The 27,101-nt window shown below is 44.5% G+C and overlaps 1 protein-coding gene across 1 annotated transcript in view; it reads left to right on the forward strand.

The window, feature by feature from the left end:
* Positions 1–27,101, forward strand: part of LOC142775126 (adenylate cyclase type 7-like) — a 286,309-nt gene that overhangs the window by 83,636 nt on the left and 175,572 nt on the right. The window contains exon 3 of the mRNA XM_075876475.1: positions 5,195–5,344. Coding sequence (XP_075732590.1) covers positions 5,195–5,344 — 150 coding nt within the window. The remainder of the gene's footprint in view (positions 1–5,194; positions 5,345–27,101) is intronic.

Genomic DNA, 27,101 nt, shown 5'->3' on the forward strand with positions numbered 1-27,101 from the left:
CTTCTGGGTTGAGAATGGGCTCGGCCAATGACCCAGAATCCTTTGTTCCGACATAGGCCGATCATCCAGTCTATCCAGAGCTGCAGTCAGTTCATGTCTTGGCGCGTTGAAATGGTTGCACTCACATAGAAGGTGCGCGATGGTTTCTTCGCAGCTGCAGTAAGTGCATGTAGAAGAGCTGGCCATTCCAATGAGATAAGAGTATGCGTTCCTGAAGGCCACTCTATGAAAGTGTGAAACAACAATAGTGGCCTGAATGGGGAGCCTCTTTGAGTTATGTATTTCGCCTGCTTTTTCATGACTTCGATCCAGACTCTACCACGGATCAGGGTGTTGCAACACACTACCTCTACGGTGAAGTTCGGGCGCCCACGAGCCTGTTCTGCCTCGGGAATCAAGCTTATCAGACAGAATTCCTCTTTCGTACAACTGTGCCCTGTAGCTGCTCAACGAACAGCTTCGCAGATCACCCTGTGGCAGTCATGGACACTAGCCATCAGGCATACTCCTCCATACAAGTGACAGATTTCCCCTCGATACATGTTACAGCACCAGCGTTGACAAAGACCAAGATCGTCCAGCCGCAGCAGCGGGTCAGTCGACTTCCAAGCTGACCAGTGCTAGAGTGCCTGGATGCGTCGGTTTACTCCGTAACCATCACACCTCCCTTCGCTCCAGCTGGAGACGAGGAACTCGCCACCACTCCCGATTTGGTGCACATTTCGGAGACACATCAATTGCGGTCATCAACGCAGTCATTGGCCCAGTGTGCTGACGCTTACCACTTGCAAAGGTCTGTCTATTTAAGAGATTCCGAAGGGGCAGTCGTGCCTGAGGATATTATCACAGAAGACCTCCTGGTACAACACATGGTTTCACCTTATTATCAGGGCTCTGACCCAGATCACTTGGCCACATATCACACTTTGTCAGAAGCCACCAGAAGTACGACGTCGGCAATTCCGCAAGGTAACAATCTACCTCACAAGCCAATACGTGAACGTTGCCCTGCGATGCCACCAATATCCAATTTGCAGCATTGTAGCCCCTAAACGTACGAAGAACGGTCAAGAAAAATCCACTCAGTGTGTGCCCCTTACTTCAAACATGATGACATTCATTCACAGCATAGATGAGACCTGCAGTGACTACCCTGACGCAGTCGCTCCCCAGAATGCTTCACAGCACAACAGGGCAAGTCCTGGCATACGCAAAAACGACCACCATGGCTCAGTCAAGGCCACCCGTCAGAGACCACTTCCGCAGCTCTTCCTGCGATGTCACAGCGTGACTGAGACCTGCGGCCACAACGAGGCAGCCAAGCTCGCCGCCTGAGTCTTCAGCGCTTCAACAAGACACTTCATGGCCTGCCAAACAACAACCAATCAAGTACAGTCAGTGTCGCCCGCCAGAGACAATTCGCAGCTCGTCACGCTACGTCGCAGTCATCGCACAGAGTGAGGATTACACCGTCACTGGGGCACGGGCCCACGTTAGATGCTATACTGCGAGGTAGAGGAGAATGAAGTCATAATAAAACAGCAAGCCCGTAGCAAGGGTACTGTCTGTGTTACGTTTTTACACACGTTAACATCAGCACAACGCTACGAAGCGGGCGGTAATTATGCCGTAAATGACTTCCATGTGATGATTATTATGTTTCGACGTGTCATTTTTTTTGTCGTCTATTCACGTCACGTGATGCCAAATTTAGTATACGTGGAGCTAGCAAAACGGTTGCGAGCCATTAATTAATGTTTTACATGACTCTCATGTCATGATTATTATGTTTGGGCGTGTCATTCACCTTTGTCGTCTACTCACGTCACGTGATACCAAATTTCATATATGTCGACTTGTAAAAAGGACCGGGAGCAAGCTATGAGTCTAGCACGTAGTCATGTTTTACATGACACGCATAATGTGATTATCATGTTTGGACGTGTAATTTATCTTCTTCGTCCGTTCGTGTCACGTAATACCAAATTTGGTATATGTGAAGCTAGCGAAACGGCCGCATGTGCATTATCAGCGTGGTGTGTAGTTATGTTGTTACATGACACGCATCGCATGATTATCATATTTGCACCAGCCACCCAGTTTCCTCATCCATTCACGTCCCGTATTACGAAATTTGGTATATGTGAAACCAGCGAAATGGCCGCGAGCGCATCATGAGTGTGGCAAGTAGTCATGTTGTTACACGACACGCAAGTCACGATTGTCATGCTTGGACGAGTAATTTACCTTTGTCGGTCGTTCGCGTCACGTAATACCTAATTTTTTTTGTATATGCCAACCAAGTGAAACGGCCGTGAGCACATCATGCGCGTGCCATGTAGTCATGTTGTTACATGACACGCATGTCATGATTTCCACGTTAGGGTCTGTCGAGTGTGTTCATCATGCAGACATGTATACCATACGATTTTTGCAACATGTCATGTGAACGCAACCACCGCAACAACATCAAGAACATGAAATGCAAATCTTAACATTCATGACAACCATGTCATTATTTTCATGTTACCACTAGTCACTTATGCTCGTCATACCGTCATAATATTGATATACGTATGTTATTATAAACCTTTCCCCAAACATCATCGAACATTTAAACGAAGATGTGTGAGAAATGGGGCTAACTCTTCATCACGAATAACGGCAAAAAAGCAGGATGGTCGGTGAACGGCTCTATTTGAGTGTTCAGCCGTCAAGCATAATTGAGAGCGTATACGTAGAGATTGAAAGCTTTCAAGGTTTGAACGGAATCATCACATAGTGAGTGGTAGGCGAAATATAGTGACGTTTCCATAAAACGCGATTCCACTCCGCTCAGGTAGTGTTCGTTCAGCCTCTAAAGCAGGGAGCTGCGTGTTTAATATTGGCAGTCTGCTATAAATAGTTTGTTATCTGTATGCACAGCGCAGAGAAACGGTCCTATACATAAATGAAATATCGGGCGACCGTTTCAAGCGTGTAGTTTTTCGCACAGACAATGTCACAGAAGTTTCAAATTATAAAGAAATGTTGGGTATGCCTATTTTTCCGCTATTATTGATTACAGGTTATTTATACATTTCAATTTTTATCTTGGTTTCAGTATTTGAGGCTGAATTTCTAGCAATGATATTAGCGCTGCGATGCCTCAGCTCATATATCTCACAGGTTACCATACAAAATAAATTAGTTATCATTATGTTCTTCACTCTAACTAAATAGTGAAGGTCATATTTATTGTACGTTCAGTTTTTCGGCGCCTGATTGTACAAAATTAATTAGAGTAATCTGAATGCATGTTCATAGGGAAATGTTTATGGGTAAGATTACAGGTAGTTTGGTGAGAGCAGGCCTCAGTGGCCTAATTTTTTAGGTACTTCTTGAGTCAGCGTGCATAGCAAAAACTCGATTGAGATCGCATGCAATAATAATACACTTCAGTTTGGCAATAATTAATTCTGTGCTGCCTCGGTGCCTTCTAATCTTGCAAGCCCCGAATGTCTTTCATAATAAAAAACTTCAGAAACTTTAACTCGTTTAAGATGTAGTACACCTTCCTTAATCTTTAAGCAGCACAGTGCTGTTCTGATAGGCCTCTTTGTTGGGCCATTCTCTCGGTATTATGAGACAATATACTAGTTAATTTTGGGGTTTTCGTGCCAGTACCACTACATAACCAGACGTAACGTAATGGGTGGCTTCCAAGCAATTTGTACTATATGAGGTTCTTTTGTTTGCACCTAAAATCTATCTACGCATTTTTTTTGTTCGCGCCACAGTGGCCGGAACTTGAACTTAAGTCCACGAGTGTAGCAGTAGTTGACCTTACCTGCTCAACTAGCATGGTCGGTTTAAAAAATGGTTTGGTTTAAAGTAGGTGTATATGAAGAATGATTGTTGTACCCCTTCCTATTCTGTCGCCGCTCCGAACATGCAAGAAATGCTTTGAAACGAAACTTCAGACAAATTGAAGTGTTTTTTTTTCAACTTGTCTTTTTCATTTTATTTTATTTTTCAGTTTCTTTGGTCACTGCAGGAGGCAGCTGTACTGAGCTACTGAATATCTGTCAATCTTAGATACAAATTTTGTTTTGGTTAACTTGTAGCCATAGGTGGGCAGAAAAATATGAGGTCACTCAGACTCACCAAAAATTATATTTTGCTGCAAGTTTTTATGTGAGAGAAGACTTATGATTAACGTAAGCTGCAAAATAAAGCGCATAATAATGGCGAACAAGAGCACATCCGAGCGTGCTACTTGTGTTTCACGCTTCCAATTAGTGTACTTCTTTCGCTAAGAGCGCTTTATTTTTTTGTAAAACTAAACCTCATTTATTAATTCCATCACAAATTTTGGGCAGCACTCCGCAAGGAGTAGCAGCTATCTTCACTAAAAAAAACAGACAAATGCCATAAATGATAGTGTGCTTGGTCATGCCTCCGGGTTTTGATATGTGCGCTGTATTAGAATACTGGCGTAGCCAGGGGTTGTAGGTGGATGTGGAAGGGGGTTTAACTTTAGTGAAATATTTCAATTTCACACGTGCGTGTATTATATACGCCCACACATACGAACGCACGCATGGACATTCATGCAGTACTGTTGAACCTCCTCTCCTCCCCCCCCCAAAAAAAAAACGGCCAAGCTTCTTCAATAGAACAAACATTAGTATCAAACAGCCATAAGTTACGCTCAGCTTGGGCTGCTCGTGTAGTTTGCTGCTGATCGACCAGTATAGACAGACGTCGTCCACACTCTACGACATGTTGCTGGACAGAATTTTTTTTCGGGGAGGGGGGGCAAGGCCTTATAATAAGAAAAACAAGTCTTTTCATAGCAAAGAGAAAAAAAGTTGCCGGGAAATATGACTGACTGGAAGAATTTCGAGGAGGGGGGCCGTCCCCCCCCTTCCTTTGCCTACGTGCTTGGTGTGTTCTTAGTACCCAAAATTACTTTATTGTGGACGAAGGCCGCATCCAACTAACCAAGTAGTTACGCAGTATACCTAAAGGACATAATTGAATGCTTGTGGAAACATACAGCAGGGTTTAATCCGTAACAGAACGGCACCCACGTTTTTATAATTTCCGCACAGGCACCTTCAACTATTGCTAAGTGAAAGCTTTCAGAACCAGTTTATCAGAGTGACTAACAATAACATCTACGTCAACGCTTGGTACATGCCGTGCGCAGGTTGCCGCCGCTTCGTTATTTCTGGCGATGGCCACGGCTGTGGGCTGGTACCACCGCCACATGCGAGACGCAGCGCAGAGCTGCAGTTTCGCTTCCACCCAGGAGTGCATCGAGGCGCGCATCAAGCTTGAGTACGAGAAAGAGCAGCAGGTAAGACACTGTGTTCCTCATTTCTCGTGGGTGAGAGAGTGAAACTAGAGATGCGACCGTTGAGGTATTTTGTAAAAAATAACAATAAACAGGATGGGGTGTGGTGGCGACAAGCCTGGAGGCATCGCTAATAAGTGGTTTACAAACTGGGTGCGGAGTGCAGCCCAAAAGTTTTGTTTTCAGCTTACATAGTTCACGTCCTCCACTACGTTTTTCTGTGTTTTTTGCTTGCTATTTAATGTATATAGTGAAGTGCTGCGCAAAAGTAACACGAGCGGATCTTCTCGAGGATTAATCACCCCCTAAATTTAGACCACGAAGCGAGAGCAGAAGCAGGGAATACATTTTTTTCTCACAAGCATTTCTTTTATCAGAATTTCGCTCTCAGTATAGTTATTCGCTCACGTAAGCTGTGAAACCATGAGGAGTATTCGGAGTTATAACTACATGTGCCACTGCGGCTTTCCAGCTTTCGTCCAACGAAGCTCACCACGGCGAGGTTCCATCACGCTGGCGCATTTTGCTCAAGCATACACGCACTCTTGTGGTCAAAGGAGGGTCGATAGTATCATATAATTTGTCTGCTTATTTCACCTTTTAACGCTGATCGAAGAATACACTTGCAGGAATACACTTATATGATACCATCGAACAATATTTTTGGCTAGGCAGGTACTCATGGACGGAAATAAAACGCTCAGAGCGGGGGCCGTCAGTACATGTACCGCCACTCGTGGGTTCTCGTGGAACCAAGTTGTTGCATTGGGGTATATAAAAGGAGAGGGAGAGCACCTACGGAGTAGGATTGCAGCTTGCGGTCGCCAAAGGGCCGGCCTGTAGTGCATCATGTGCACACTGCCAGTGTGGCTATAGCCGATATAGCCTCACAGAAAGTTTGCTGCACAGAATGGCCGTAGCATTGGCTTCATGCTTGGGGTGAACAAACAAAAATACCGAGACACTATTTCAATGTTGTGCGAAGACAGGACTGCGTTCTTTTCTTCTTTTGTCGTCACAAAAACACGGAACAAATTATCTGTGCTCTTGTGCAGATGTTTATCATGCCCGTGAACACACACAGGGCACAGTCTCTTAGCTGAATCACGTGTGTTACTCGCACAGCATGCGTGCGTCATCGCCAAAGCGCGTAGAATGAGTCGTCTGCTCGCGCCGCAATTAGAGTGGTGCACACCGGCAAGCCAGTTGAGTCGGCGTGCGAAAACGCGCGAATTTTTCAGCGCCACGCTGGCAGTGTGCACATGATACGCTTCGGGTGGCCGACTCGTTGGTGATATGAAGCAGCAATCCTTCAGCGTAGATGTTTTCTTCCTCATCATTATACGCAACAATGCGTGTAACACCTTGGTTTTATGAGCACCCACAAGTGTACGTGTACCGGCGGCCACAACTTCGAGAGTCCTATTTCAATACGTGAGTACGTGCCTCACTACATATATCAACGCGTAGTCTGAGAGTGCCACATATCGCTGTAGAAAGCGCGAAATATCATGCAACAGGATAAAAAAAAGAAAGCAATAGTGTCAAGCGAAGCGAACCTAGTACATATTGTTCCTAGTAAATTTTAGGAGCCAATGCTGATTTTTGTGAAAAAAATAATCATAACTATCTTTGTAACTCAAAGAGTACTCACCTGTTTATCAAAATGTCACTCAGGCATATGTGCGCATGTTGAAATGACATCTTTCTGTGCTACTTTCCACAAAGTATTATTTGCAGGCTTAAATTTCATTGATAAAAAAAGAGTGAGAAATATGAAAATATAACATGTAACAGTGCTCCCACCCGCAAATGAAAGCAGCACTTTCAAATAAGCTTACTGCTAGCAACCGTTTTGCATCTTGTCCCTTGCTAGAGACAGCGTTCTGTACACTGGCAAGGGTGTAGGTTGGGCACCAACAATCGGCCTCGAAATTTTGCAGCGGCCCCGCCGCGGTGGTCTAGTGGCTAAGGTACTCGGCTGCTGACCCGCAGGCTGCGGGATCGAATCCGGGCTGCGGCGACTGCATTACCGATGGAGGCTGAAATGTTGTAGGCCCGTGTGCTCAGATTTGGGCGCACGTTAAAGAACCCCAGGTGGTCGAAATTTCTGGAGCCCTCCACTACGGCGTCTCTCATAATCATATAGTGACCTTGGGACGTTAAACCCCACATATCAATCAAATCAATCAATTTTGCAGCGATTCCTTCCACTCAATTGTACGCCAATATCATTAACCGTATCTCACGGCCGTGCACAAAGTAATCCATAGCAGTCAACTTACCTATAAATTGAATGTTTTACTTTGTGCGCGTTGGTAAAGTGATCGTGCGAGCCTATATGTCATATTCCAAGCACGTCGACTATATATATATATATATATATATATATATATATAAATATATATATATATATATATATATATATATATATATATATATATATATTTACTGAAGAAGTTTTTCTAATGGGCCAAACAAACTTGGGAAGAGAAGGAACAAGACTTTTAATTTTTTTACCAACGGTTTCGACCGGTGGACTGGTCTTCGTCAGGGTTTGCAAACAAGTGTGACCGCTATGTGAACATGCTGTATCGACATTATATATATATATATATATATATATATATATATATATATATATATATATATATATATATATATATTCGTCGATATATACGCGGTCTAACGCGTAGGTTGCTGGATTGAATCTCGGCGGCAGTGCATGGCTGCATTTCCGACGGAGACGGAAATGCTGTAGGCCCGTGTGCTCAGTTTTGAGTGCACGTTATAGTACCCTAGGTGGTCGAAATTTCCGGGGCCCTCCACTACGGCGTCACTGATAATGATAAACGTTAAACACTACATGTCAATCAATTATCGGTTATGCTCATCGCGTAGCTTTGTAGCCAAAATCTACAACAGATATGTGTGAATTACACTTATCCTTTTGCAAATGGTATTTGTTCTTTTATTGCGATAGCAATTACATAGACACTCTCGGCTGGATTTCGCCGTTGGCGTCAGCATCATGCACCGTATATGTATACGTATCTATATATATGAAAACGCAAGAAAGAAAAAAAAATCCAGAAAAAATGACTCCGGCGTGCAGAATCGAGCTTGGGACCACCGCGTCAGATTGAGAGGCGTTAACCAGTGAGCCACCGAGGGATACCTCTCTCAACTTTCAAACGGCAAGCTATTTATATCTACCACTTACCGCTGTTGGCGGGCACCTCGGGAGGGCTACTATCGTGTTTTCAGCATTATCAGCAAGATGGCGCAATGAGCTCGCCGCGGCACTCATCTCTCACGCGTACTTTGGCCCATGGAGAGGAGGAAAGTGGACAATCTCTCGCGCGCTCTTATGTCCCGGTGGGGAGGACCGTACGTCTTGGCTGTCGTTGGGCTTGCACCGGAACAATTCTCTTTGTAGTTACGGGACGCACGAAGGTCACGGCAATCGTTGCACAGCCTCCATTTGCAAAAAGAGTGCGCTTTTCAGACACAGTGAAGTAGCATATGAGACGCTTACGCGCGTTCATCTACACCTGTAAGTACGTCTCGTGCGTCATTTGTGCGTGAGAAACGCGGGGTCTGTTTCGATCAGTTTGCTATTCTGCGCATGACCTTCCAATTGGTTACTATCGCGTTCATTGTTTCGCCTTTGCGGAAAAGGTGCGAGTTGTTTCCATGTTCTGATATTTTACCCTAATAGTCATACGACATTATGTTACCTCGGTGTGGTATTCTCGTTCTTTTTCGTTATGTTTCTGACTATCCTTGTATACCCAATCCTGCCATAGAACAATTAGCGCTGCAGTAAGTGTATAAATAAATAACTTTATTTTTTGTTTTTGTGAGTGTAGTCGGTGATATAAAAATATCATTGTTGTCATTCTAAGTTGACCTTCCTCTTTGGCGCTGACAGATTATGGGTATCGATGCAAAGCGATTTTGTCGTGTGTTGGTCCTAAAAGGATAGGAATGTGCCCAGTGGTAATTGCTGCGGCAATTTCAGTAAAAGTCTTACATGCGAAATATTTTGGCGCGATGTCGTGTTTGCTCACGTGACCTAAGCACTGCTTTGATTGCAGCCTGACTTTGTAACAAGCGGCGTGTTTCTTGGCAGTTATAGCACCGGCGTGTTTCTTGGCAGTTATCGCTGACACTTATAGCACCGAAGTGCTGGACCAAGATATTCTTCCACTGGGTGACTGATGAATCCTAAGTAGATTCTTCCTGGAATCGGGCGGTCATCTCGAAAAGTCAGAATCACTGAGTGAAGTGGACGCGACGTTACTCCTCCGTCTTTCTGGCGGTAGTATTTTATTTTCCGTCGCGCCGATATAACCCCTGCATCTCTCAAGTACTCTAGGAGTTGTTCATCTGAATACTGCAGAGGAACATGTTTTACTTTCCCAACGTTCCGAGTGTATGACTCTGGGATGAAAGGCTTAACTTCCAGGCCACCTACATTTGAAAGCATCAGAAGACGCTTGGCTGAACTTAAGGAAGCAACGCTGACACTGAAGCTTCCATCTCTGGTCGTTCTGAATGACTGCACTTTTTCTTTAGCAGCGGAAACTACTTCAGCTGACACTCGATAGGGGTTCACTTTCCAGAAGCTAGCATCTTCAGCTGTTGGGCGAAAGACGACTGGGATACCCTCTGCTCGTTTCTTTTTACAAGTAACCAACGTAAATGGTTCATCTTCGCCCATGTCTTCTTCATCACTTAGGTAATAAGTTGACGTTTTATCGTCGAGAGGATTCTCTTCTAAGCGAAGCTTCTTGCTCTCAGCTTCATCGTCTTGCATTGCTGCTGTGCTCGCTGGAGCTTTTTCGCAGTTGTGAATTTGCAAACGTGCCGGCTTTATGATGCTTGGGCGCACCTGTAGTCCCCAGGCTTTTCATTGTGTCCTGCAGTATCACTCATGTGGTTTAACGCACTTGGACGAGCATAAGGCTAGTGGCGATGGCTACCAATCACCGTAGTGGTCGCGTACTAGCCAAGTCTTTGATAACGGAACCTCGTACCTGTAGGGCACCGAGCCCTCGAAGTCTTCACCCGACGTCTTGTTGGCACACCGCGAAGAAATGGATGTCAGCGTAATAGTCCAAGAAAAGAGCAGAAATTGAACAGTGCACAGAAACAGCGACTGAACAGATCCACTTCTTCTTCTTCACTGATTTCTTCTACTCAACTATATCGCAGTGGGTCATTAACTGATGAGACCATGTTGGGCCCTTGGCCAGACCAGACAACAACAGTGCAACTGCGGTCACAAGAGCAGTTATTACCTTTTTAGAAACAACTGGACTATGTGCGCGGCTATAAAATGTGTCTCAGCTAGAAAGAAGACTGCATACTCACCTCTCTATCTCACCATTGTCATCCATTAATCTTTCTTTTTCCCTTTTCCTTCCCCCAGTGTAGAGTAGCAGGCTAGAGCAAGCTATCGCTCAGGCCAACCTCTCTGCCTTTCTGCAAATAAACTTACCTCCTCCTCCTAGTAATAACTAATTTTTTTACTTTGCTTTACGTATAGTTAAATTAAACTGGTAATGTGCGCATTAATAAGGCTAGAAATCTAAATATACGCATTGGTACACGATGGCTTGTTTTGTCTACCCTGACAGTTGAAAAAATGAAAACTTCCTTCTGCAAAATGATCGTTTTCAACACAAACGCACTTTTCCACACACGGTTGCGATTGCTCCAAGATAACAAGCAATGGCCTAAGGGCTCTCATTAACGTGTCTTCCTTATTTAAATTGATGGGCTTTGTATAACGATTGTGATTACGTTGGTTGGCAGTCAATAACAGCTGGTCTGTATGCGAACTAATTATAGTAATGTTGCAATCCCATTGGATCAGACCAGATAACAAAATGCTGTAGTATTAGAGGAAAACTTTCCCGAAGTAAATAAGCAGTTCTAAACGGTTGCTTATCAAGTAACAACCGCAGGTCAACGGGTGTGTTGCTGCAAATTGAAATTGTGAGATCACAGCAAGAGCCGATTGTGGTGCCGTAGTTGTCTGCCGCTGCCACCACCCGTGTCCATAACCACTATCGCGTGAAATGAGGGAAAACCCGAATAAATTATAAATACCGAGTCCACCATGGGATCGACCTCGGGCCGTGGCAGCCAGGTATTCTACCACAGAGCCACGCCGGTACTTGAAACTCTATTGAAGGCTAACGCTCTATGCAGGTTTCATGTCGGGTTAGGAATCGTGTTAACGTGTGCAGTAAAGTGTTTTAGAACAGTGAAGATATTACCTGGTTTCACACAACGAGCATTGCGTAACGAGTGATTGAATGTTGTTGTCCTCTGCACATGGCTCGTGCCCAATGAAGGGAACTGGCCGATTATAAGGGGAAGTTTCCCGATACTTTCCGCATTGCTTCATTCCTAGGAACACTGGTAGTTATATATGATTTAGGGTGACAATATCGCTCCATCCAAAGGCTTCAGGCATAATTGTTCATCGTCATCAGCCACAGCATGAACAAAGTGCACATAATACATGTGTGTAGCGAGTACCGTGCTTTTCCGAAAAAGGACGAATAATGGCATAGTGCAAGCGTCCCCAATACGCAAAAATTACGAGAATTTATGACGTAGTGGTTACTACACAAGCGTGCTTGCACAGTAAACTGTCTTCGTGCAACTATTTATTATAATATATAGTTGCACGAGGAGAGTTAAAAAAAAGTCTCTATAGAAAGACTGCTCTTCCAGCTTTCGCCGTGATTGTGCGGCGCGTTCCATGCAGGCCTGGTGGTTTTTATGTACCTATACGCACATCGCACAATCCATCACGACAGCGCCGAGTTGCCCGGGATCACGACTATGCGTGGTAAATTCTAGCAGCATCTGCTTGCGTAACACGCATCCACCTTTTCCCTTAACGTTGCGCAACTGGAAACGACGAGATTTTCAAACGTAAACACGAAGCTTGTGGCGAGTGATAGTTTGTGGTTCCCTCTGAAAACGGGGTCTGACAACGTCGCTCGCATTGCAACTGTATAAGTTTGCCGTCGCGTTAAATTGAGGCGTGGGCGACCGACGGTGTGTGGTTGCCTACTTTTGTTTATAGCTGTATATCTGTGTATGGCTGGCTAGAGGCGCGGTAGATGCCGCCAACGCATCCGACTGCCGAGCGTGTCTTCATGTACGAGCCTTTTTTCAACAGCAGTGAAGCATCACTATTCATCCGCTGCCGCTTACACCCGCTCTAGCGCCTGAGAAGACAGCGAGGCGATTGCACTTCTCTTTTACTCGAGCATGCACCAAGAAAGTCTGTTGGTAGCAGGAAAGTAGGCGACGAAGTTTACACAGTGTGACAATTCCTTTCGGGCGATGTCTTTGGTTAAGCGCAATAATGTTGGCGGGCCGATAAGGAATGAATGAAGCAGGAAAACAGTATGTGAGCGCCTAGTTTTATCGCACTACTTGCGTGCTTGCACGTGCATATCATTAGCGAGTGTGGCCTCGTGATGGTTCAACGTTCATTGAAGTATTAAAAGCGCAGGAGCAAGGCAAACGGGTTCGAGCCTTCTGAGGAGTCTTAGGCTCGGCTCGTAACTTGCACCCGAAAGGTTTTACGCAAACCCTCCTATACAAAAGAGATTCTTAGGAAGGTACGTAAAGCAAGAGGGCGGTGCCTGTTGAAACAAGCCGTCCACTTCGAACCTTTCTAGGCCTCGGCTTTCATTATTGAACTCACTGATTCCCAAAATATGCTATTTGGTTTAAATTTGAGCAATTAGGCTTTGCTATAGCCGTATACTGCGGATGAAATAGCTCTCTTTTCGAAATACACAGTCGATTTGTTGCGCACAAGGCTTAATAAGAGAATGATCATCATCATCATCATCATCATCATTTGATTTGAAGTGTAACCCCACCACCATTTCTTTTCCCTGTGTAGGTTGATATGCGGCATGATGTTGCAAAAGTGTAGGCCACCGGCTCGATTTTCAGCCTCAGCGCCGCTCTTTAGTTGGATTGTGCCAGTTAAGGATGCTTGTTCACCGCACTTTAAGCGCACGTTTAAAACGTCGTGAAGTCGAAATTGATCTGGAGGCCTCTGCGATAGCGTCTCCTGTAGGCCTCATGCTGCTGTCAAACATTATTTGCAATCAATCACTCAATCAATCAGTCAATCAATCAATCATCGAAACTCACTTCAGGAGGAGCAAGCGCCCGCAGTATTGAAAAAGGGTGCTAGTGTGGCTGTGAGACCGTTTGGCGTTCTCACTAATCATTGTCTTGGAGTGGCTGATTGCCATTTGCTTACTGAGTTAGATGATAAGGAGGCTTCCGTGGTGTTGGCGTGCAGCGAATGCGGTGCACACCGTGTGCTTGAAATGTAGTGCGGCTCTAAGGGGAAATGGTCTTTGATGCACTGGTATCAGTTCTGTGCTCGTATGCACCCTCCTTCAATATAATAAAATTTTCAAGTCATCGTAGGATTATGCCCAGTTGTCAGCCTGACATCTAAGAAAGAACACTGAGGTGTCAACAAGAAACAAACCTTTACTTCACGAATACTGGCACATAACTGTCTGGCTGTGCTGTACAAAGGGAGCGCGAGTTCCGAGCATGAGTGCCATTCAGGCCGCTCTTCATCGTTCTTTTCAGCCTGAGTGCACCCCTCATATCCTTGACGCCTTCTTTCTTATGTATTGTGTACTCTTTGCATTTATTCAGAACTCGGGTATTATCTGTGCCCAGAAGCATTGCGTTTACACATTGGTCCGTTTTTATGGAACAATCTACGCGTCTTCCTCAGTTAGCTGATCTGCTGTTACCTTAGCCTTATCAGTTGCTTTGGCCCACACGCGCACTGTATTGATTGCGTACGAAGGGACGCTTGTCTCGAGGAACCAGCCCATTGTGACGATACTCACGACAACTGCCTGCTCTAGTTACACATTGGGACGTTTCTGCGCAGTCCGCCAGCTGCTTTTTGCCTGTGTTTGACTGAAACTGAACTAGTCTCTTGTAACCAAATCTTAACCGAGAGTTATTGACCCAAAAAATCAATCAAACATTACCAGCTTTTAATAGCACATGAGCAAAAACATAGACGCTTCTGGATTAGTCTGTATACAACCATTCAGTTCACTATGCCATGTTTTGGGTTTTGATATCATGCAAGATCCTATAGATGAAATCTCTGGTGTGTGAGTAATGAAGCTAGAAAATAAATTACTGGTTCTCTTTACTGAAGATGCCAGTCATTGTGAACATTTGTGTCTCAATGTCAAAGGGACCTGTGGCTTTAATTTTATGACCACGGCTTCAGCCTGTTTTAAAAGAGCCTTCCAGCGTCTTCGCAAACAAAGCTTTCTTTAAATGAAGCTTGGGATAGGGTCACTCTCCGAGAAGAAGCCGACAAAGAATTTTGCAGATGCAGACCTACTATGATTACAACTGCGAACAGAAATCAATACAATGAAGTAAAAACCGTGCTCGTTTACTGTAAAAATCTTAATGCAAATCAAATTCTAGCGAACTCATTGGGACGCCGGGAATCAAGTTTTTGTTTTGAAATCCTGCTCTGGACTTGGGCGAAGGACTATATAGGCCGAATAACCTGAAGTGAAAAGACATTGGTATCTTTTGCTGTTAAAACGTAGATGACATCCATTCTTTGCTATTGCACAGCATGTATTCCAGTTTATCACAAACTACCATCAAAACTATGGCAATCATCAATCTGTTGCACGTTACATGCTAGTGATGCGCGTTGATTCTATGGCCACGCCAGTTTGAGAGGCAGCCCCCCCGCCCTTTTTTTTTGAACACGCTGCCAAAGAAAAGAAATGAAGGGCATTGTTCACTGCAGCTGTCAGAGGAAAAACTCTTCAACCATATTTGTTATGCAACCGTCTCAGTTCTTTAGGCAGCTAGCTACGCTCCAGCTGTTTCTGGCGAAAGAGCTTCATTTGGCTCGAAGTTTACCGGCATTCTAAGAATGAATTACACCCATTAAAAAGTAAATGTGCGTGTCCTTCCGTTTTACTGCACTGCAGAAATAAAAGGGTGCTCGGGTTTGCTTTAGAAACGGGAAACAAATATATGAGGTAAAGTTTGTAAAGTTTAAAATGATTTCTCAATAGGAAAGAGCGGTAGAATAACCACAAGGAAAAATAATTCTTCAACGCAACCTCATTCCAGGTAATGACAATCTGTTACTTGCAGGGTACACTCGCTATTTGCGAAGCGTTTTCAGTGTTCTCATTCAGAAACAAAGTCCGCAGGCAATTTTCTCGTACCCTTTTCACTGAATACTTAGTGTACACGGGAGTTCTTCACTTCGAGCACCCTTTTTCCGCCGCACAATGGACAAAGCTTAGTTTTTTTTTCCCCGAAATTCTTTTTTTCATTTCACGAAGCACTACATTTGCTGTGGAAAGCGTGTTCTTGTTGTTTTTGTGTTTGCAATTTACTTTTGTGCGTAGTTTTACAGATTTTAGTAAAAAGAACTCAATCGTAATTGCATTAGTTCTTTAAATGTGCCACTTCGCAAAGCGTGTTCACGCACAACGACCAGTGCTTGTGCGATAGCGTGAACCATTTAATGAACTCTCGCTTCTTTCCCCTTACTGAGCGAATCAGTGTGTTCTTCCCATAAAAATAATTCTATGGAAACGTGATCTACACTCTTAATAATGTCCCGCGTAAAGTGCTGTTTGAAGTCAGGACATTAGATATTTTTGTTTAGTTTTCCGGTTATCTTTAAAACCTTAGCCGAGACATCACTACGAGCGTATTAGTGATAACGTGCTGGTACATCTATTTGGGAAGTGAGATGAGTACAATTAATGTGCATTAACGTCACCGACTCGATCTGTAGAGAAGACGTGTGATGTAATTGTGCGTTGAATATTCTTCCTAACTTGTATTTAACTTAGGGCAGAGCAATACTAATAAATTTGGCCGAAATTCAGAGAGAATACTATGGCGCAAAGCATTGCACGGATCATTGCAGCGTGAGAAGCCGACGCGGGTCGAGGTCCATGCGTCCGCGAAGTGGTTTCGGCTGGTAAACAGAGTGAAAGTTCTGGGCATCACCTTCCTTCCAACGTCCGAAAATCGCGCATTTCATTCTGCATACGTCAGATACCTTTGAAAACACGAGTGGTTGTGCCTTCGCTATTGTCGCCGTATACACTCTGAGAACAGGAAAAAAAAATTACCTGTCGCTATTTTTCGTGAGCTCCGACTTCCCTCTTTCGTTAGCTCTGACTTCCCTCTGCATAAAGGTACGCGTTAATTTTCTTTTGGTGGTCATTACGCTCGGAGAGTCGCTGAAGGCAGGACTCTCGTATAGGTAGCACACTAACTAAAAAGAGTGACCATAGTGCTTTTAGATGCGAAGCAGATCTTTGACTCACGTGTGTAACGCCGCACGTACGTGCGGCCGTACGAACGCACCGCAACGCGTTCCCCTCGCCAGAAACGTAGCCAGAATATTTTTTCGGGGAGGGGGCAAGACCTGATTGTTCAAAAGAAAGTATTCTCGTGGCAAATACATAGTTGCCCAGGGATACAAAAGGTGCTTAATTTTGAACAAATTGAGACAAGGTAGAATGCAGCACAGAATGCGAGTTGATCAGCGATAGAAAGCAAATTTTCACACGGCAGTAAAGCTAGATTGTGTGCACCACAAAAATGCCTTTATACCAAATAGTATTAACCAAGAAGGGCCATACCTTCAGTAACGGGAAAACGAGTGCCAAAAAAAGGGGTTGGTGCAAGAAACCGGTCGTCCACCTACGCATGTGCAGCAAAAAACAAAATATTCGACACTTTCTCTGCCGAACAGGCCTGCTAGAAGAACGGAAGCTATTTTATGGCAGGAATTTCTCAAAAAAGATCACACACATTCGGGAAAACAATTTTATTGCACAGCAGGATAATAAACTCGGATGCTTCCATCACACAAAGAGGCTGAACGTTAACATGCATTTTAGCAAACAATTTTGAATAGACGTCAGACTCTGTTCAGGTACCGCTGCGCCAGCGCCCCCTTTACCGCGCCGGCCATAAATGGGTAGTGCAAAGCGAGCCGTCCGAAAGCAAACGTGCACAGGTTCTTCTCTTTCGTTGGTCTTGAGGCGCGGTTTCCTGATCATCAAGGACCTGGCAAGCTTCTTTCAATCCAACCTCGTTTCAGGAAATAAGAAGCTCATCAAAAGGAAGTGGTGGTACAATGCAAAAGACGTTTCAGTGATTTCGGTGTGCTGTAACTGGCAATTTAAGTAAAAGCGAGCATCGCGTGACATCAAGTTCGAGGCAAGCACTCCGACGTGCGTTCTGTAACGCCTAAATGCATTAACTTTGGCATACACATGATGCCAAAGCGATGAAGTGCATACACAAGCAATTTATCTTAACGATCAGTGGCACGAAGCGCGCTTTATTCAGCACAAATTCCCCCGTCAATTTTTGCCATTGTAGTTAACTCTCCATTGATTATCTCGCTTCCAGGGCGTTGAACTGTTTTAATACGCATGCTAAGAGATTCTGTTGACCGTTGTCTTCTGTGTCTATATACTGAAAATATAATGCATGCATGTCCACTTTCTCGGTGTACAACGAAAGGCAATAAAACTGAGGCCACCGAGATAGCTCCGGCAATCGCGGAGACAAACGGCAGCAAAAATTTGATTGTGACCGCGATCATTTTGTGATTTACCTGTATGACGTACGTGTTCAAATTTCCTAATTAAAGCCCAAACTTAGAGACTTCAAAGCCTTACGTGCCTAATAGTGTGTGTGGTGGCGACAACTTCAGGTTATCGGTGGTCGTAGCGTGTTCGATGTTTATCAGCGTGTCACCTGTGTATACTGTTGCATGGCGCGCACCACGGTCAGCGGCTCGCCCCACCGCGGTGGTCTAGTGGCTAAGGTACTCGGCTGCTGACCCGCAGGTCGTGGGATCAAATCCCGGCTGCGGTGGCTGCATTTCCGATGGAGGCGGAAATGTTGTAGGCCCGTGTGCTCAGATTTGGGTGCACGTTAAAGAACCCCAGGTGGTCGAAATTTCCGGAGCCCTCCACTACGGCGTCTCTCATAATCAAATGGTGGTTTTGGGACGTTAAACCCCACATATCTATCAATCAACGGTCAGCGGCTCTGTTAAGCTTCATAATCAAAGTTGCCATGATTTACCGTCAAGGCTACTCAAAACAATAAGAGGAGACTACATTATCCCACTTTCTCATGTGACCAGCTGTGGATAATGCAAGTAATTCGCTTAGGCAACGCGTTCGCAGCGGCTCGTATCCAGCGATCTCATTGTCCTGCTTCGCGAAAGCTGTGAAAATCAGTAAAACTGGAGTAATCTACGTCCATGGCAAATAACAACGCAACAGTAGCGTGGACTGGGGTCTTTGTTGTAGAGCGTGTAGCTGTTGCGTCTGCTCTTGTTTTCGCCGTCGTTCTATCGTATGAACCAGCAAGCACTTCATGGCGGTTCGGAGACACGTCTGACTAGCGGGTAGAAATTCATAGTTCTCTTTATAAGCGTTCAATGCGCAAATGCACATAATATTTAGCTAAATTGCTGTTTCGAATGCCGCAGTCGCACCTGGTTGCGCAGCAAACTGGACAAGGGAGTCGGGCTTCGCACTACTCCAAACTGCGTCGACAGGTGCTGCATGTCCTCAAAACACCAGCCTGACGTCTATGCTATTGTCAATGGTTCTACCATATAGTAAAGGTCAATGAAAAAAAAACGAACGTGTAGTCTAGCCGAAGAGAGTGGTTCACGCTACAATTTTCATGCGGCGCGGTTTCGCCATAAACACAGTTATAACTTCGTGCACATTGACTTGTATCCATTGAAAGGACATTAAGGCCTGACCATCAAGCCGCTCCTCAGCTGTCCGGTTCCTCGAATATGTTTTTACTCTTTTCAGGGTCGAGAAGCTGCGTTCTGCAGCAGCTGTACTCATTGAGAGCACTGTCAATCTCTGACCTCCCCGATTTCTTAATGCCATATATATCTCTCTCTATCGAGGATTGTGCGAATGTTCGCGAAGAAGGCTTTGTCGCATTCAGCCAAAGCGTCCGTCACGAAGCGGGAAAGTTTGTCCTCTTGCATGGCTTGCCATTTAATTTTCCAGATTCCCCATTCGCCTTTCTGTGTAATGATATGAGCTGTTGTCATAACTTTCTGGTAAAAATTCAAGGCCGACTCCACAGATTCAAGTTTACCTTTGGAGGCGCACTTTGGCACACAAATTGGTAACTTTGCAGTCTTTTGCGATGGTTTGCAAACCGCTGTTTGAAGGAAGCTTTCCCGTCATCTAAGTACGAAATGAACAAGGCTCAACCGCAGTACTCTTCCCTGCAGAACTACATTCGTAGTTTGCCCGGTATCTCTGTCTTCCCGCCACCCGTGGAATCGCGTACTTCAGTCAAAACTCGGCCACTATGTCTTGACATTTTGTCAATTGTGCCTCCGCGTTAGTTCCCATTCCTTCTAGCTTAGTCAGCACCAAGTCAACTTGATCCGACCTTGTAGCCGCTTCTAGACTTCTTTTTCACGACGGCTGTCCTTTTGGGTGACACCCAAAACAAAGTTCACACAACTAATTGTGCCGAATGCCCACTGATTGTCTTCAACAGCTGAGGTGTCAGTCAAACAAAAGTTCAGGGAGTACAATGAGCAATGCATGTAAAACGCCATTGGGAAGTCATTCCGGGAGAGCGCCTGCACCCCTGGAAATCAATGACACACTGCCCTCCCCTTTCGCCCTGTCGGACTTTCATTCTCACCGCCAGGCCGTCGAGTCATGCGATTGGCGTCTGCTGTGAACACCGGGGGCCGCATGGTTGTCCAAAATCTGGCTATGTCAGCCGAATACTGTTCTAATGTCAGCCAAAAACATTGCTCGCTTCCACTTCTATTCTTCTTCTCTATCTTCATGAGATGTAAATAAACCTCCGCCTGTCCTTCAAGAGTACATCTGAGTACAAAGGATGGGTCCGGTGACGAGGGCCAGCTACCAGTCGGGACCAGCCGGACCGAGCCTCAACAAAGTGGAGGCAGCGGTTGGATCATCCTAAGCCCCGAGCCCGAACAATGCACAAGATCTGAGAACTCGAGAAAGCGAAGTGGTACCGCCTGATTCCACGGACAAATCTGTGAGGAAAACGTGGCCCTTTCCTCACAGCTTTCGCTGTGCTACGAATACGTGAATCATGCAGAAGATTCCCTGGCTTCCTGGCCCGAGCCCAAGCGTGGCGTGATGGAGGCACGGAGTGTCAATGGCCGTGGGGTTCAGTGGCCGTGGGAGGCACGGAGGGTCAAGGGCCATGGGGTTCACATAGGTGCGAGTGCGATTGTACGTGTTAATGGGTTGTCTTAGCCGTAGCATTTTGTACTAAAGTGTCCTTTTTCAAACTCTCCGTGTATAGAGTGTCGTTGGCTGCCTCCCTAGGTGAACGGTCTTTGGCAATAAGTAGAGAGCATGTGGTCGTAGGCCTGTGAGTCAATCGGATGTCTTCTTTCCTGTAGGGGTAATGGTTTCGCTAGTGCCTGAGACATGAGTGAGTGATGTTTCTGTTGTGGTGTTGATTCGCGGGCCGGATGCTGAATTTTTCGACGAGTGTTGCCGTGCTTTCATTAAGGTTTCTTTGGTAGCTATTCTTAGTTAGTTTCTTAAAATTCACGTGTTTTTCATTTGTTTAAATGCGCACGCCGCTACTTGTACTTGAGTCACTATACTGTCGCGTTATTGGCCTACTGGACGAATTTCGGAAAGGGGGGGAGCAGTTAACCCCAGGGCTTCCCTTGCCTACGTGCCTGCCCCTCACTGCAGGCGGTGGAGCGGTGCCAAGTACAGGTCATGCCGCAGATGCGCGTTGACGTCACGCTCCCCTCGTATGCTTCGCTCACAGGTGCGTGCTCGCATCACTCTCTCCCTCACCCACCGCACACTCGCCGCCGTGCCCGTACCTGCCGGCTCCTCCGCCCCATCACAACGCACTTCTCTCTCGCTTCATCCTCACCACCGCCCGCAACGCTCGACCACACGTCGAGTGGAAAGCCTCTTTCCGCTTGTTTATCTGCGATGAAACTAACATGAAACCCACCCAACCCGCCTTCCCTGTCTTTTAGTTTCAAACAAACGTTTACTCGAGTAAAAGATAAACCTAGTTTCGCTTCAAACCGTCCTTCCAGCACCTGCGTCGATGCCCGTTTCAAACGAGTCAAACCGTAGGCACCGCTGCTGCTTCGCATTCCATCAGAGGTTCGTTCGGAGAGATAGTCCATAATTTTTTTTTATTAAAGAGGCCGACATTTAGTGTTTTCAACTACTTCGCATGTATTAAATTCTACCTGCTCCTTTAGCTCCGTGCATTGATCGCGAAAATAATTAAAAGAAAGAGTTTTGTTAGCGCTGCATGAGAAGAGAGAAGTGCACGTACGAATGTGCACTTTAAACAATTTTGTCCTTGCCTTCGTGTGAAGTTCTATTGCGCCCAACACGAAGATTTGTACCAGTCACCCACCCACATTGTCATTCGATTACTTTTTCTGCCTCTTTTTTTCCAACAACTGCAGGTTGGAATGGCCTGCCTGATCACATCGCAGAAGGCTTTTGTCGCGTACTGTTGCAGTACTGCATATCTGCAATCACGTAATATGGACCCAAGTACTACAATGTATACTAATGCATTTGAAAAATGTGTTGCAAAGAATTTTTATTTTTACGTATCCATCCGCTATAAATTTGTATTAGTCGTTGTGCAGACATGTAAATCCCATGCACTTCATATAGAATACCCTTGAAGCTTTGTGTCTTGAATGAATTAGGCGGTGAAATGGTAATGATGGGTTATCTTTCTTGCCAGTAGCGTATCAAAGATGACAGGGGGGCACTCGTGAGACTTCGCGTAGTGCATCAAACTTCCCTCGCTAAAATAATTGCAACCTTCACGTTATTTGTAGTGGCATTCCTTCTCTATACCGATATCATTTTAAATATCACGAAACGCTGCTACTGTAAACTCTAATGCATATGTGTCTTTTATCTCGGTCAAGTGATGTGCGTTTTTTTCCTCTACAGTAAGTCGCGCTGTGGAAAGCAACGTAGCTCGCGCACCCAATCTAGCACGTAGTTTGCAGCGTGTCTAAATGCTGGGCAAACCAGGATGGCTTGCGGCTTCGTGTGAGCTGTTTTCCTGCGAGCCCACGGAGTGTTGCACGTGGCACTATCCCTAAGTTTCGCGGGCACGTTCAAGCCTAGGACGCTACATGTAGCCGTGTCCGTCTGCACTGTTCATGATTTCCTGCGTGCGCGTGACGCCATGCTTGTTAATATAATTTGCAAGTGAACGGCAACGGGCTTAATGGAGTACAGAAGTGGTTCTAATTATTCTCAAACTTTTGAAGTTTGTTCCCAATCATAAGTGTAAATGACATCCTCCCATGTTTCTAGCTTTGCGCACTAAAACGTTTTGATAATGCAAAAGCGTGCACTGCAAGCGTTCATCAGCCAAGTTTGGTAATGGTCTCAAAGTACCGACGGCATCTTCCGGAAAGACCTTGGAAAGACCTGGCAGCGCTGATTTCATTCTGCGCTAGTTAATCTAGCCATACAACATACTCACTGACAACAATGCAGGGCAACCAAGGAAAAGCTGCCTTGGTAGAGTTTTCGCACATGTGTTACTCCGCGAAGTAGACCGACATCGTTCAACGGAAATTTTGGTTTCTTGGAATAGGTATTGAACCGGCCGCGTCGTGTGTCGGATTATAACTTTCTACAAGGCCTGAGAGGAAAGCACTAAAAGAGTTGAGGTTAACACTCAAGTGTGCGTGTTCATCTCATGTCGTCAGTTGAAATAATTTGCTTGCGTTTTCTTCTATCCAATTCAAACGAGTGCTCTTTAAGATGTGGGACCTCTTTCAAAAGCGCTTGTGTGCGCGCTCGTCCTCCGTAGCTTCTTTCTTTCTCCTTATTTTCCCAAACATTTGTCTGCGCGTGCACGTATATATGTGCGCTGGAGTGAATTCTGGGCCCCTTTCTTGTTGCAATGCCTCGCTCTCGATAGTAGGCCCCCATTATCGTTCATCGTTCACGGTAGACTAATCCCATAAGGCGGGTGGAGTGTCGCTTTGATCACTAGCGATGCATGAAGAGTTCGAAATGGAAGAGCGTCGCACACCGCATCGCTAATGATGGCGGCCCATATTTCCTTATTCTGCAATACAAATATCTAGGGTTATGTGAGTGAACAATTTTGTTTACAATAAATAAAAAAGAAACACGTTTCTCGATCTCGTTGTATGAAGGGACTGTTCGCTCAAGAAATTTGCTGCCACAAATGAGGCTGTGATCATTCGCGCGCATGCAGGTTATTTTATTAGCTGATATGTTGCTTCTTTCCAGCGCATATATATATATATATATATATATATATATATATATATATATATATATATATATATATATATATATATATACATGCATGATTTCGGAAGTTCTAATGCAAAAATACTCTTTATTTAGAGCTTGTTCGACTGCTCAGAAGCCTCACTCTACAACATCCGAGTTATAATATTGAAGCCTGATGTGCGATCGAAATGATGACGTGTCTTCATTATAAATGCAGGGAAAGCGTTATTATTTCACGCGTTGATGAGCAGTGCATATTTATCCGCTGGTTTTCAAGTTTCATGTATTTATCTCTGTTCGCCTATAGTATTTCAGCAGTATATGGTTGCGAGACGTACGTATATAAACCAGGTAAATTACTTTGTGTTGTGGCACTCGTTTCCATTTGCATGCATGTTCACTAAATAAGTCCGTTCGTACGTGTCCGTGTACTTTTTGTTTCGAAGCTAAAGCTGCTCTGAGGTTCTCGTAACATGAACGATCATTCAGGACTCCCGTTGCAGTTTTCTCAACGCGTGTTATTGGGTTGAAGTAGCTCTATTTTTTTTTTCTTCCGGCACATAAACGTGTTCCTATCCGAGTTCGCTATTTATGCATGACTTGCGTTAAGCTGGAGTTTTCCTACGAACGCTTTCATAACAATTTCATGCTATAGGTAAGAATAAAAGAGTGATTTTTCCTGGTTTGTTTTCGTGCGATCTTCTATTGCTCATTTTATTTCGTTCTGTCGCGGTACTTATTGTTCGCTACTATGGCTATATATACCTGCGGTAGTTCGGTATTTTGATGATCGGTCATGGTTGAGGTAACGGACTGGGTGGATTGATTGTGTCGCCGGTCGTTCATTAAATCTATAAGCCCAAACGAGTGACGAGATCGTTTTTAACAATCCGCTACAAGTAAGACAAGTGGGCGTAGCTCTTTATTTTCTCACAGTGTTTTTGTTTCGTTCATTTGTCTGTGCGTCAAGCTGGCTTCACCTTTTTTGTTGCGCTTTTATAGGGTTGAGTTGTACTGTGTTGTTTATTTTGGAGCGACCTACTTTACGATCCATTCTAATTGATGGGTTTACGGGGTTTATCGTCTCAAATCAATTGAAGCTATGATTGATGTCTTGTGTCTCCAGATCACTTCGACCTCAAGGGGTCATTTAACGTTAACTACAGCTATTCTAACATCCACCAGATTCCGTCACGGGAATCTCACAATATGTTCGGGAAGTAATGTCGCAGTGCACTGCCACAATTCATTAAGGGGAATAACAAGTTATTTTTCCATAGAAGCGTGAATCTCACCTGATAGGCAATATGCTCACAGCCATGGTTCACGAAGGATCATGAATTAACTTTTAATTGTCAGTGGTTTTATCCGTACCATATTGCACCAAAGGGAAAGAATTCAAAGTAAGGTACAGCTGGCTGAAAGTGACAGGGTGGAAAGGAAAGCGATGGGGGAAAGCGTCCCCTATCTCGATCAACACATACCATTCTAACTGGAGCGTTCTTTAAAAAATCATATTGAGTAAGCCGTCGTTTCAACCCAGATACGCACTAATTAAGCGTCAACAAGGGCAGGCGAATCCTCAGTTCTGCTCTGAAGTATGTACAGTTTTGGCAATGTGGGACTGCGGTGATTTTTGCTTACTTTATTTTGTGATGGCGTAAGTAGAAGTGCGGTTGAAGCTGTTATAGTAGAACTATTAGGACAATGATGTGTTCCCCAATAACCGATGAACTTAACTCCCATTCAGCTTATGCGCGCTACTTGAAGTACAGGTCCCAGCGGTCACCTTTCGACGAAGGCGAAAGTTCTAAAGGCCCATGCACTTACATTTAGGAGCATGTCAAAGAAACCCGGGTATTCAAAATTTCCGGAGCCCTCCACTACGGCGTACCTCATAAACGTATCCTGATTTCGGGACGTAAAATTGTAATAAATAATATATCTCATAATAAAACAAAACTGAAACGCACGCTAAACTTCTTTTCACGAGATCATTTTATCCCTAGAGGTTGGATCAGGCATATAAGCATTGTACTCTGCTTGCAGAGGTTCGAATATTTCCTTCACTGACAATAAACTTAGCTTGTCGCTAATGATACTATTTGTTAACCATCCCCCTGTTATGCGCACACACATATTAAAAAATCATGCACCTACAGGGACCTTTTTTCAATGTACTTGTGTACGGTGCGTTAGAACCGTTATACTAGAGCATGGTAAACAAAGGAGCTTTATCTTGTAGCATTAAACGGTTATAAATACAGTACATTTTGATGAAAATTTCTGTTTGACTGATACAAGTCTTCTTTCTGTGTGATAACAAAAGATTGAGCCAAACATTTAAATAAAACACTTAACCACACTTTATTGATCACCTAAAATGTTTAGGCCTGTCAGCCACGTAACAGTGACCTATAGTATCAAGCCACCGAAAAGAAAAAAAAAATGATCATTCAAAATTTTAACAAAGTTTTATTTGCGAATTGACTGTTGGCAGTGTCATGTCGTGAACATTTTCGAGGAACAGAATGAGTCTTCGTTCTGACATGTCTCAACTGCGCCAGTTTTCAGCTATTGAGTGTTACTGATGGAACTTGCAACCGTAATTTTGTAAAATTTTACTGGTCTGTCCTTGCAGTGAAGTCTTACGTGACCTCAAAGTAGCATAGCATGTTTACGCTGAATTCATATGATTCACTTTTATTTATTAAAAGTGAAGCATTTCTTAACTAGCTTCGGCGACCTCCATCAGCGTTTCTATCTATCTATCTATCTATCTATCTATCTATCTATCTATCTATCTATCTATCTATCTATCTATCTATCTGTCTATCTATCTATCTATCCGCCTATGACATTGAGCTCTCGTGGTCGTTTCGATAATGAGATCTATACCAAAATTGGTATGGCATAACATGACAGCATGACGAGCATAAACGACTTGTGATAACATGAAAATTATATGTTTTTTATGAATGCCATGATTTACACTTCATGCTCTTGCTGCGCTTGCGGTGGTTTCGTTCACATGACATATTGCAAAACTGGTATCGTATGACACGACTGCATGACGGACATAAGTGACAGACCCTAACGTGGATTCGTTTAAATGCATGTCATGTAAGTCATGACTACACGCCACGCTCATGGTGCGCTCGCAGTCGTTTCACTAGCATCACATATACCAAATTTTGTATTACGGGACCTGAATGGATGACGAAGGTTTGTGACTGGTGCAAACGTGAAAATTATAAGATGCATGCCATGTAGGAACATGACAACATACCAAGATTATGATGCGTTCGTGGCCGTTTCGA

The sequence above is a fragment of the Rhipicephalus microplus genome, chromosome X (assembly GCF_043290135.1).
Source record: "Rhipicephalus microplus isolate Deutch F79 chromosome X, USDA_Rmic, whole genome shotgun sequence".
Taxonomy (NCBI): Eukaryota; Metazoa; Arthropoda; class Arachnida; order Ixodida; family Ixodidae; genus Rhipicephalus; species Rhipicephalus microplus.